General features: G+C 30.0%; 2 protein-coding genes across 2 annotated transcripts; both read left to right on the forward strand.

Annotated features, from left to right (window-relative positions):
* Nucleotides 1–3958: 3958 nt before the first annotated feature.
* Nucleotides 3959–5956, forward strand: LOC114182708 (paired amphipathic helix protein Sin3-like 2). The gene is made up of 5 exons (XM_028069640.2): nucleotides 3959–4108; nucleotides 4448–4627; nucleotides 4726–4885; nucleotides 4985–5083; nucleotides 5584–5956. Exons 1-5 carry the CDS (start codon nucleotides 4098–4100, stop codon nucleotides 5704–5706), a joined length of 573 nt encoding a protein of 190 aa, XP_027925441.2. The 5' UTR covers nucleotides 3959–4097; the 3' UTR covers nucleotides 5707–5956.
* A 3023-nt stretch (nucleotides 5957–8979) lies between these two features.
* Nucleotides 8980–12022, forward strand: LOC114182742 (ABC transporter B family member 18-like). The gene is made up of 6 exons (XM_028069676.2): nucleotides 8980–9155; nucleotides 9457–9594; nucleotides 9671–9827; nucleotides 10024–10125; nucleotides 10224–10667; nucleotides 11695–12022. The coding sequence occupies exons 1-6, from the start codon at nucleotides 9145–9147 to the stop codon at nucleotides 11884–11886; spliced, it is 1044 nt and encodes a 347-aa protein (XP_027925477.2). The 5' UTR covers nucleotides 8980–9144; the 3' UTR covers nucleotides 11887–12022.
* The last annotated feature ends 1429 nt before the right edge of the window (nucleotides 12023–13451 follow it).

The raw sequence follows: 13451 nt of genomic DNA on the forward strand, positions 1-13451 counted from the left end.
TTCAAGAAAAGAAATTGAAAAATCATATTTTTGCATAGGTTTAAACAATACTACATCGGTTCTAGCTGTTAACCGATGTAGTACCCTGATAAATTGTAGTCAGCATGGTTTCCCCCTCATTTCTTGTTTTCTTCTTCGTGCTTCATTGTGCGCTTCTTCTTCCTCTGCTCCACTCCACCATTGAAACGTGAACTGCTCCTCCGCATTGAGGTTCTTCTCTCGCCGTCCAAGCAGCCCTTGCCACCATCATTCGTTCAACCACCGTAAACCCTTGTTCATGCAACCACCGTCACTCACGCAACCCTTCGTTCGGCCACGCCGCTTCTCTGGTTTGGAACTCTGCTTCCATCGCATGGCCACGCCGCTGGAGCTCCGTCCGTCGTTTCGCCTCTTGTAGTCAGACCAGTCGCGCCTCTTGTCGTCGCTTCTTTGAGGTTGTGGTTTGGTCAGAGCGTCGTGCCCCTTGTCGTCGCTGCTTGCCCTCGCGCAACCGCTCTCCCTCCACCACAGCACCATGTCGTCGAGGGGTCTCCTACGTTGTTTGTGGCCTCACGCTGCCACTTGGTGTGGACTTTTTGGGAGGAGGTTTTTCGTGAAAAACCCCGCTGCCGCGACTTATCCCTGCATCCATTTGTTGTTGTCGCCCTCTGTTGGGTTGTTCAGGGCTGTGTAAGTGTTGCTTTACTTGCATTTGGTGGTCTGAAGGTTCAAACACTCTCACACTAGGCAAAAAAATTCATTTGCTATAACGGTTAGTTTTTTAAAATTTTATATAATTTTAATTTCTTATATTTATTGATATTAAATTTAAATCTTAATTGAATATCTAATTAAGATTGTATTTGGTACTGTGTACTTACGATTATTATTGAACGTGTTGGTTGAGTCCGAAGGTGTTCGACCCTCGGTAATGTTTTTAGAAATTAGTTTAAGTATTTTTCAATCAATGATTTAAAGATGTTTTTCAATCATTAAGAAAATCATTCTTATAAACTTCAATTGTTTATTTGGACAGTTGGGAAATATTGAATGCCTGTATGAACGAGCTTTTTATGTTGTGTAGTAATGGATCGAAATTGGGTGCATGCTAGTCGGATCACTGATGTGTATGAGAATGGGGTTGAAGAGTTTCTTCAATTTGCTCAACGAAATGCAACACTCGTGAATGAAAAATATTATTGTCCTTGTGTTAATTGTTTAAATGTTAGACGACAATAATTGAGTTGATAAAAAAAAATGAATCTTCTTTATATTCCTGTACATATGACTTTTGTATTGGGACAAAGAAATGTCACACTTAAAAACTTAGACGTGGAAGAAGATTTATAAAGAGTTCATTTTTCATGATTTTAATTCCGTAAACAACTCAAAAAAATATAAAACTTGGAAAAAAAAAATCATACATTTACCTCACCAAAAGGGAACTTCCCTCGATCTAACACGCACCAAAGTGCAAAATGTCTAAATTTAATATCTAATATTTTTTTATTTTAATATACTGCAAATTAATTTTTTAGACACTCAACTTATTATAATTTATCCGGCATATGACTTTTCAACTAATTATTAGGAAAATTAATAATCATACTATATATAATTCCGAAATGATTGATATATAAAAAAATTACGAACTAAAACTGCCAAACGATTTTTTTAATATATTCTAATTATATAGCGTTAAAAAATTATGAAGATTCCATTTTAATCTTTCAGATTATTAGATATAAGATCTCTGTCACGTTTTAGATTGTCAACATAATTCATGTTGAACCTGGAAAATTCATTTAAGATGATAAAATCGTTCAATCATTTTATATAAAGAAACCCAATTATTTTTTATGACTTAGAAAATCATATTAGTTCTTATTTTCGCAATCTTAGAAATTAAAATAAAATTGAATCACAGATCAAAGTAAGTTTCATTTAATCGTTATAACGGATATATATAATGATATTCATCAATAAACCAAAATATATTAGTAATTACAACAACTAAAATGCTTATTTTCTAATATATTTTTTTGGTTACAAATTATTTTCCAAATAAATACCAAAACGTATAGTTAAATCATAATTGATAATTAATAAAGATTAAAGGAAGTTTTGATTTCAACTTTGTTTCTTAGCAATTATCTCGACTCTTTATATATATATATATATATATATATATATATATATATATATATATATATATATATATATATATATAAAATTAAATGTCTCAGGGTCATTATATTTTATTAGCCAAATTGTTAAAATAGTCTAATTAAGACAAATCTTAATCTGATGATGGACCAAATTAGAAATGTTGAAACTTAAGAAAAAGTAATTGACAAACATGGCATAAAAGGTTTTGATCTCCACTTGTAAGCACATACACGTATTTATGTTTTCTTTCCCTTCATCTTCATCAGAAGAGACAATCAAGAAAAACCTAAGGTACTCTAGGGTCAGAAGATCGAATACCATCCGGTACAAGAAAATTCTCAATTAAAAATCAATTTTCGTTACAAAAAATAGTTAACCATTATAGTGACCAATTTAGATACCAATTTACAAAATTAAAAATTATTTGTTACTAAAATAGTCATTATTATAAGTAAAAAATGATAATTGGTCATTGTATTGGTCACTTTTTAATTAGAGACAAATTTAGAAACTAAGTCATTTTGGTATCCAGAACTTAAATAGCTAACTTTTAGTAACCAATCTTCTTTGGTAGCTAAAACCATGATAACTAATTTTAAAGACCAATTTAGTGACCAATTATAATTTTTTTTTATAATAGTGACTATTTTACTAACCATTAATTTTTAGTTTTTTAAATTAGTATCTAAATTGATATTTATAGTTACTAATTATTAATGATCACTATTTAAAAGTTTTCTTGTAGTGTTTGATCTGTAGTGTTACGTATGGTCAATCAGGTTTTGGGAATTGCTCAATTAATTTAAGGATTTAACGGTTTTTCATCTTTTATAAAGTAATAGCATATTTTCACTCTCAATTCAACTCCTTCTCCCTCTTTTTTACTATTTGATTAGTTAATATTCGATAAGTCTTTAAAGTATTTAGAATATTTACAAATAACCCTAAACTATATATAAAAGGGTTTAATTTAACCATGATCTTGTAAAGTTTAAATAAGGGTTGTTTGGTGTTTATTTATGATAATCTGAAACAATTAGAACACAAACAATTTCTATAAATCCAACAAACACAATTAAAAAGAAATACGAGATAAGTAAAGTATTCTTTTAACCTATAACATATTATTAATGGTTAAATATTGTTTTAGATCATGTTGGAGTCCCACATCGACTAGAGATAAGGAAGTTCCCCATCGACTAAGAGATAAGGTCAATTCACAATATATAAGTGGGTGCAATCCTCACCTTACAAGCCAGTTTTGTGGGGTTGTTTTAGACTTAAAATCCACTTCTAATATGGTATCAGAGTCAAGTTAAAACCTATCCTAGCGAGATTTCTTGGACATTATGTTCCACCCACAATCGGGCCGCTAATGGACCACCCACAAGGAAGTTCTAAATCGACTAAAAGATAAGGTCAATTCATAATATATAAGTGGGTGTAATCCTCATCTTACAAGTCGGTTTTGTAAGGTTGAGTTAGACTTAAAACTCACTTCTAACCGTCCCTGAATGTCAGATATCAGATAGAAAACGTGTGTTTAACACGTACAAAAAAAAAATCAATGTAAATTTGTTAAAAAGACTCTATTCATCCATTTTTAAAGTTTACTTCTAAAATTTGAGAACCAAAATATATCAAAATTTAAGACACAAACAAATTTTAATTTCACATCAAAATTTCAAAAAGACATATATAATTAATATTAACATTAACTATAATTATTAATGTTAACTTATTTTACACATCAGCATCCAAGAAGAAAACAAAATAACGTATAGAAAACGTGTGGATTCGGCTTGAACAGTAAATGACCCACAGGATGAAGTGGTCCAGATAAGACACCCCACTCTTCCAGCAACGTTAAAACAAGCTAACACACACTCAGCTGTTCCATTCTCCTTCCATCACCACTTTTCTTTGCCCCATTTTCTTCTGCATCTGCTATGGCTAACGGGTTTGTTTTTTTTTCACTTTTGCATGCTGCTCTTCAATTCTTGTGTGTTTAATTTCACTGAAATTTACTTTGATTTATGGGTTATCTCATGAAATCATATAGCTTTTCATAGAAATAATGGATTCGTTATAGTAATGTTGTTAGGGCTAAACAATTTGATCTTTTCTGGAAAAGTGAATTTCTGCTATACCCTTTATAGAATCTGAACATTGATTCATTGAACTGAGGAACATTTGATGTGTTGCAGTTATTAGCTTGCTATATATACATACATACCATTGTTGATATTTAGGGTATTTGAAATCGTATATATACGTATTTGTTTTTGTGTGCATGAAGCTGTGGAAACAAACGAGGTCTTAAAAGTGGCAATGGAGGTCCTGTTCGTAGGTCTCAGAAGCCGGTGGCCACTGTGAACGATGCCATTTGGTTTGTGAGTGAACTCAAACACGAGTTTCGAAACCAAAAGGAGAAGTTTCGCTTGTTCCATCAGTTCTTGGTCGATTACAGGGATGATAGGTGAATTTCTTCTGATTAAGCACATTTTAATTATACTGCGTTATGTTATGGGTTTGAAAACGTGAGCTTTTTCTCAATTTGTTATGTGATTTTTTCAGTATCAGCTATGCTACTCTTGTGGGGAAGGTGAAGGAGCTTTTGAGAGGGCACAACAAATTGATTATGGGTTTTAACTATTTCATAGAGAAGGACTTTTGGATTGAACTTGACGACGAGACTGCACCACATGATGAAGAGCAGTTCATGAACAAGATAAAGGTGAAGGAACTTTTCATGCAGTAACTTGTTTTTTTTTTTTTTTTCTACTGATATTGTTGATTTGCAAACCCTAATTGATAGAACTATTGCTTTCGACAGAACCGATTCCAAGATGATGAGCTTGCTTGCAACTTAATCTTGGACACTATATCAAAGTACAAGGAAGGGCTAAAGGACATTACTGAGGTTTCACGTGAGGTAATTCATATGTTTTTGCCATTTTTAGTTTTTTTGTTATGATTCTTTTTTGTTTAATTAGTCGGATGGTACCCAATTTTGTTCAGATGTGTCACTTTGGTATCCGCTTTTAAAAATGTGTCAATCTAGTCCTAACTTTTGAAAAAACGTCTTAATCAAGTCCCTTTCAAACAAAAATGATTAAAACCGTTTACTCAATTCATGACTTTTACCACTAAATTTGAATATAAATATCAATAATTGATTTTGTAAGTCATTTTAGATATCAATACCGTTAACGCAGTTATTAATTTTTTTCTGAGAAGGACCTAATTGAGGCATCTTTTCAAAAGTTATGACTCAATTGACATTTTCGTAAAAACGGGTACCAAACTGACATATATAAATTAAAATGGGTATCATCTGACCAATTAAACCATTCTTTTTCCATTTCGCGTCAAAACATTTTTTGTTAATTGTTTACTCTCTCTTTTCTTACAAAGTATATGTATAATTTGTAGCTTGCCATCTACATTGAGGGCAATGAAGATCTGGTGGAGGATTTCACTAGACTCTTAGAGCGTCATGGTTGTGGAGATGTTGTTGATGAGGATGAAGGTGGAAATCCAGCAGACAACATTTGATCAAGTGGAGTTGAAGGAGATATGAATTGTTTTTATGTTGCATGTTTAATAATATATACTTTCTTGTTGGACGCTGATTACAGCGGTAATAATAATTTTGCCGTGCAATTTTTTCGACAAAAATTGCAAACATTATGACATAATGTTTCTGGCAAAAATTACAGACTTATTTAGTTTGGGATGATATCTCTAAAAATAGCTCTATTTATATAATATTTCTATGTTGATTTCTTGGTTATGCTTAAGTGAATGGTCGCTTGAGAATCGATTTGGATGAAGTATATATATTTGTTTCCTAATGCATTTGCATGATAACATTTGAATCAAGGTTCATAAATATCATTTTCAAACTAATATTTATAGCTCCTATTGCCTTTTCTACCAACTTCATGTGTAGGGTTTTTTCTGTCTCTATTTTTTATTGTGTATTTTGGAGGAGCAGAATAAGTTTATGACTATTGTTTTAGTCTCATGTGCATCTTCTTTAGAATCTTTTCAATCTTGGATGGATCTTTAATTATTGGCTGTCATGTTTTGTAAGGTTTCGATGCCAAGTTTTTGCATCATTTTGTATAGGTTATTGTTCTTTTTGTAAAAGGGTTAGAGCTCCCCATAAGTGTTATTCTTTAATTTATTCATTTTTTGCTGAAAAAAAAAATGAGAAACACACAAAGAAAGATTCCATTGCAAAATTAAACATGTGGCATCTATATTTTGTTAGTCGTCAATTGATCTCGAGTGTTTTAGCGTTTTCTCTGATATTATGAAATTGTTTTATCTTTAGTGTAGTTGCCATAGATTTTGAAAAACTCTATATGTAATGTATTTCCTTCCACCTTGGAAATGTAATTACACTTCATGAATAATATTCATTTTTCTCAAACTCCTTTCAACTCTTTTTCTCTCTTCTCTATTCTTCTCGTCAAATGCTTCTTTCTCAGACCTTATTAGTTGTTCTTATTTTTTGCTTTCATCTGTCTTGATCATAGGGATAATCTCTGTTAACGTCAAGTGATTTTTTTTAAGGTAGAGTATATGGTTTCTAGCGCAATTGTTTCATATCGTTTATTGACAAGTAAAATGATAGTAGTTTAGTACGTATGTATGAGAGAAAAAAGCTCGTCATATGTGGATATTGGACTCTGATAATTTTATATCAATATTAAAGTTATATTTGATTTGACTATATTATTTCGACCCATTTAAAATTAAGTTCAGATTTTCTGTTAATTTTTTTTATTACACTAATATGGTATATTAAAAAAGATTTTAACATATTTTAAAACATCAAAATAATTATTCACCGGTATATTTCGAAGATTAGGCAAAAGAATAGTAAAAAAAATTATTAGAAAATCAAATTTCTTTAAAATTATTAATAAAAAAGTCTCTGTTTTTGTAATGTTAACACCTAGCACATTTGACACACTTGAACAATTTTTTTTATATAGAAAAAACAAATATATTAAATAGAAGTAATTGGATTATCAACCCATAAAGTAATACATGAGAAAAAAAATATATATAACTTGTTCCATCCATATGTTATTGCGATTGTCATTGAACTACAAAAAACCAAATTTTACTTGCAGTTCATATCCGATAGTAATTTCAAAAGCTATATCAAAAGAATCCACCATAGCATAGTTCCAAATTTTTCATCATAGGCTTTGTGATTTTTGATTCAGCATCTAAAAGATAACCTACAACAATGAATAAAACACAACCAGGACACTGGTATTTTGACACCATCCTTTTTTGTATTACCATTTGATATTATCTCTTGTAACTATTTATTTTCTCTTTTTTCTAAAAATATAAAAATCAACTTTTGTTAAAACTATTTTACCATTATACAAGTTGTCAAATGGTCGTCAAATAATATCAAACAACCTTTTTTCTTATAATGAACAGTTCCTAAAATCACTGTAATTTATGTGTTGATCGAGTAACAATGGTGTTCTAGATTTTAGAAGAAAAAAAATGAGGATAAGTATGTTTTACTCATTTATTAAGCTAATCATAATTTATTTGTCTTTGAAGAGCATATGATATGTTTTCTTATTATGAAGGCAAAATATAAACTTTATACATCAACCGTAACTTATATTTATTAAACCCTAAAAATTAGCCGAGTATTGTTGGAAAATGAATAGATTTAATTATTTCAAACTTTTATTTTGTGTTTATTAGCTGGCAACTGGTTATTTAAACTAATATTAATTGCATTAAATGTTTTTCTGTTTTCGAGTTAAATGGACTTCAATTATTCTTAAATGCTTTTTTGACACTATTAAGCAATACACAAATTGTCAACTCCGTTTCACACGAACATTTATGATTTATTAATATCTTTATGATTTATTAATATATTTTTATTGTTTTATGAGTTATTAATATCTTTTTATTGTTTTATGTCTTTACTGTATAAATGGCTAAACATGAATTTTGTCTTTATCTTAACTTTTATATATTTTTATTTTCAAATTTAAAAAATGAATGAATATAATTCTCTCAACTAGTTGGTGTTAACTTCTTTTTATGTACTACACACTATTTCATGCTAACATATGAACACACATTTCAAACGATGTAAACAATTAAAATGTCAATTCGATGTTTGACACGTCAACAAAATCTAATGCAATTAGGTTAGCATATATTCAATCAATATTTTTGGGTGTGAAATTTTTGCTTTAATTATTCTTTTTGTCAACTTTTTCATCGAAAAAATGTCAAGTTGATCTTCTAGTTTTTTTTAGTTTCAATTTGGTCTCGATGTTTTAAAAATTAATGCAATTTAGTTATTTTCATTAAATTTCATAAAAACCTAACATTAGGATCACGTCAGTTACACTACCAAAGCAAACCATCTTTATTCACAACTTCAATTTTGATACAAAAACATTGATTTGATTCAGAAAATTTAACGAAAAATGATCAAATTACATTATCATTTTTTAAAAAATCGAGATCAAATTGAGACAAAAAAAACTTAAGGACTAACTTCATATTTTTAAACGAAAATAGGAATAAAAAAATAATCCCAAAATTTGTATATAAACTAGTAAGAACATTGTATTACTTTACTGTTATATAGTTTATTCTCATGCTTGAGAGTTTGTATAAACACAAAATTAAAAACATAATTTTTTTTTTCTAATATTGTTCATACTATTATTTTAAATTATTTTAAATTTTATTTTAAAAATATATAGTATGGGCCGGGCTTGGTAAGTAGTAGTAGTAGTAGTATTTGACCCGAACACATGGATGAAGTGGCTCAGACAACAACAACAATAATTTCTGACAACATAAATTGACACTTTGCCCTATTTTGGACAAAACCTTAAAACACAGTACTTCACTGTTCCGTGCTCCTTTCTGTCACCAAATTAATTCCTTTCTGAAATTGCGTGTCTGCCCTATTTTCTGAAGATGGAACAAGGGTCTGTTTCTTCTCTCCTGTGCTCTTCAATTCTGGTTTATCATCACTTAACTCAGAATTATGCTTGATTTAGCTTAAATTGACTTATGATTGTTCTTCAATTCTGCTCAAGTTGTATGTGTGTGAATTCTAACAAACAAGTAATAATGAATCAGTGGATAATTTTGATTTAAGTTTGGAATACCGATTCATGTGGCCTCTATAGTTTGGAAGTTGATTCATTGATAGAACTCTTGATATGGTTGTTAAGATTCTACGTGTCTAAGAGTGAATGTGTTTGTGTTTTGTGCATGAAACTACAGACAAAACCAAAGCACTCCTCAGAGACCTTCCATGGATGATGCCTTGTATTTTCTGAATAGAGTCAAAGAAGTGTTTCGGGACGAAAAGGAGAAGTATGACATGTTGATTCGGATCCTGAAAGATTACAAGGAAGAAAGGTAGATTCTCTCTTTGTATGTGATGATTTTGAAAAGTGAAGTCTTCTCTGATATTTATTTCTCTTGCTTCTTTCAGGATTACCCCTGCTGTTGTGGCTGCGAGGATGAAGGAGTTACTCAGAGGCCACCACAGTTTGATTTTGAGATTCAACAAGTTCTTGCCAAAGGAGCATGAGATCAAACTCAAGCACGAACCTCGTCCAGAATTAGTCCGTTTAGTTGACAACATAAAGGTGAATTATCAGATTATCATATGTTGTTGCTTATTTATGTTTTCTCGTATCTCTCTGTCCATGTCCGTATCCGTATCCAGGTTTTATAGCATACGTATCGTATCGTATCCGTATCGTATCTGTGTATCATATATCATATATCATATGAACGGTTAGTTTTTAGTTGTGATATTGATAGGTTTAGTGCTTTCAATAGGAACGATTCAAAAATGAGGAGGGTTCTTACGAATCATTCGTGATGAGTATTACAACCTACAAACTAGACCATCGAAAGACAACTTGTGATCTTCATGATGAGGTAAGTGTGTTGTCCTTTCAAAGGGCACCCTTTTTATTGTTCTCTAGAAAAGATATACTTTTGTTGAATCTCTTTAATGTTTACTCTCTTTTCTCTAGATTGGTGTCCTTTTAAAGGACCACCAAGATTTGCTTGCGGAGTTCAGGAGATTAATCCCTAATTATGATGCAATTGACTATGACGAGAGTGTTCATGATGAAAAGCCAAGACCGAAGTGCAAGCAAACTTGTTTAGGTTGTTTTACCGTACTGTTGTTTTGTACAATAATGTGGTCACTGATATTTGTTTACTTTGTCTGGTCTCATGATGAGATAACAAAGAAAACAAAGATATGTTCGTTTTGCTTCCTAGGTTTGGTTCTCATCACCTTGGTCGCTAACATGTTCCACAAACCCTATAACGTTGTTTGCGTGAGAGAGTATTTAACTAAAAGGGTGAGAGGGAGAATGCTTTCGAAGATTCTTGCCATTGGAGATGGATGGTTCTTTCAGAAGGAAACTTTCAAATGTGATCTTTGCCATAGATCTGCCGAAGAAAGTGTGGTATGTTTTGATTATTACTTTGAGCTAATTTCTTTGTGCATTATTGCATGCATGTCATGAATGTTATATTTAAGGAACAAAAAGTTGCATATATTAATGTGAAAATACAATAAAACAATGTAATCTATGCGTTATTTGGGTGAAAATCTGCATACAATATAATACTTAGAAATCTAACAATCATATATATATGTCTGGTAGATTTACTTTCAAGCAAGTAAATTGTACAAATGATGTTTCCCTTTTTGATTATGTTATAATTAAGAAAGTTTCCTTCATTACTTATTCATTTTAGCATAAATGGATCACTTATAATGACATTTTTCTTTGAATTAAATATGTGTTTATTGTTTAAATTTGAACGTGAAGTTAGAATTGACGTTGAATAAACACGGCACTTTTTAATTCAAGAGCGTGAAATTTTTTTGTGTTAAACAGCTTTTTAAGATGACACATTACATTTTAAATGTTACCAAATAATCGATGATGTTGGTTTAAAAATATTATATTCATTCATTTTTTAAGTTTATAAACAAAATATATCAAAATTTAAAGGGTTAAATATGTTTTTGATCCATAAATTTTTAGTGAAAATTAGAATTAGTCCTTCCTCGAAACTTTGGTCCAATTTAGTCTTTCAACTTCAGAATTATGTGAATTTAGTCCTTTCAAGCAAAATTTGTTAAGTTTATTTAACGTTTCAAATGTATTTCATGATAGCATTTGAAATACTTACATCATTTGACACATTTTTGCTTCAATTAGCTAAGAAACTATCATGAAATACATTTGAAACATCAAATAAACTTAAAAAAATTTGGTTTAAAGGATTAAATTCACACAATATTAAAGTTGAGGAATTAAATTGGATCAAAGTTTCAAAGAGTGATTAATTCCTACTAATTCTAATTTTCATAGAAAGTTGACGGACCAAAAACAAATACCAGTATCACTATTTGTAATAGCGACTCTTACAAGTATTTCTCTTTTCCACTTTAACTTATATATGTGTTATTTCATGCTACAGGTTAAGCCTTTCAATGGAGAGAAAATGAGTTTAGTGGTTCAAACAATTTGTGCAATGGGAATAGGTTTCAGTGTGGGTCTTATGTTTTCATGGAAAGCAGCCATTGCAGTGATAGTTGTTCAACTTGTTATCGTTGTTTGCTTCTACAAAAGAGATGTCCTCAAGAACATGATGAAGGTCCATGATGATTGAAAACAGTGAGAATCATCACAAACATATTTGAAATTTGGCAATAAATTGTAGAAACCTTTTCAATTTTTGTGAGATTGACTTTTTTCATGTTTGAATCCTATGTTTAGTTATATGCTTGCTGAATGATGAATCCTAATTACTAGATCATGAAAGTCTTATTATTTATTACTATTTATTTTGAGTGTGATTAATGATTTGATTATTCATGACAATATATATAAGTTATTTTAGTTAAAAACCATTTTCAATGTGTTAAAAGTGTTTGTTATGTTGATTTGTGTTAAAAAAATATTTATTTTAAAACAAAACTACTGATAAATCGCAATCTATCAAAACATTAATTTTATATATACACGGGAAAATCATATTTTTCTTTGAACAATGGAAATAAGAAACGAAAAGCAGTGGAAAAATAGCGAAACCGTGGACCCAGGTGGGAAAGCAAATATCATTTTCTTTTGTTGATTTTTTTGTCATAAACTTTGTTTTTCTTTCTAAAAACCACAAATACATTTTATCCAGCAGTAATTAATTCTTATTTTAGAACGTGAAATATTCATAAATAATAATTATTTTTATGTAATTAAAATCAATAACAAAAAAATATTTTTTAATGTATAAATTGTATTTAAATTTTATAATTAATACTTTTAAATTGAGAAATTGATTTTTAAATTCAAATTCCATGAAGTTTAAAAAAAAAGCTTTAGTTCGAAATATAAGCAGAATAGCTTTAAATAATTGAAAAAAGTTATTTTTGTATTCACTAAATATGAACACATTATGTGAAATTCATTTCTTAACATGAGAAGATAAAAAAGATGGACATATTGCAAAACTAGAAGTTATATATATATATATATATATATATATATATATGTGAAAACAAATTTTCATATGCTTCCCTTTCAACTAAACACAGTCTCTTCTTTCTATTAATACAAGTTCAGTCTTCCTTTTTCACTCAATCTTGATCCTCTCTTTTCTCGTCTAAATCTTTATCTCTTCTTGAATCACATGGCATATTTGGGTTTGTGGTGAAGCTCTCTTCAAATCTATCCAAATAATTTCTTTCTTTGAGTAAATTGATATTCTGACCTCCACTTTCTTTTTCTGTTCTGGGATTTTAGTTCCGCTTTGATCATGATTAGAACCATAGTTCTTTTCTGTGTTCTTAGGTTTTGGTTCCTTTAGTTTGAATTGGGGTTTTACAACTTAAAAATTATCCTAGGGTTTCTTCATTGTTTCAATCTTTGTATACGTTTGAGGTGAAGAAAGTTATTTTTTTTCGATGGAATTAAATTGTCTTACATGTTATAATTTGATAGATTGAATTGCTTGAATTGTTGTATTTTAATGTGTTGAATTGATGAATACATGAGAAATTTTAGTATTTTGTGGTTCTGGTTTTTTTATGTTGAGGACAGATGAAAATTAGCTATTCTAGTTTAAGCGAAAATTTTTAACTTAAGCGAAAGTCCTTTCACTTAAGCAAGAGAAATCTAGCGCAAACGAAAATAACCAAAATTTCACTTTGCTCTCTATTTGAATTTTAGCTCAAGCGA

The sequence above is a fragment of the Vigna unguiculata genome, chromosome 4 (assembly GCF_037176805.1).
Source record: "Vigna unguiculata cultivar grain cowpea cultivar isolate G323 ecotype 2 chromosome 4, ASM3717680v1, whole genome shotgun sequence".
Lineage (NCBI taxonomy): Eukaryota > Viridiplantae > Streptophyta > Magnoliopsida > Fabales > Fabaceae > Vigna > Vigna unguiculata.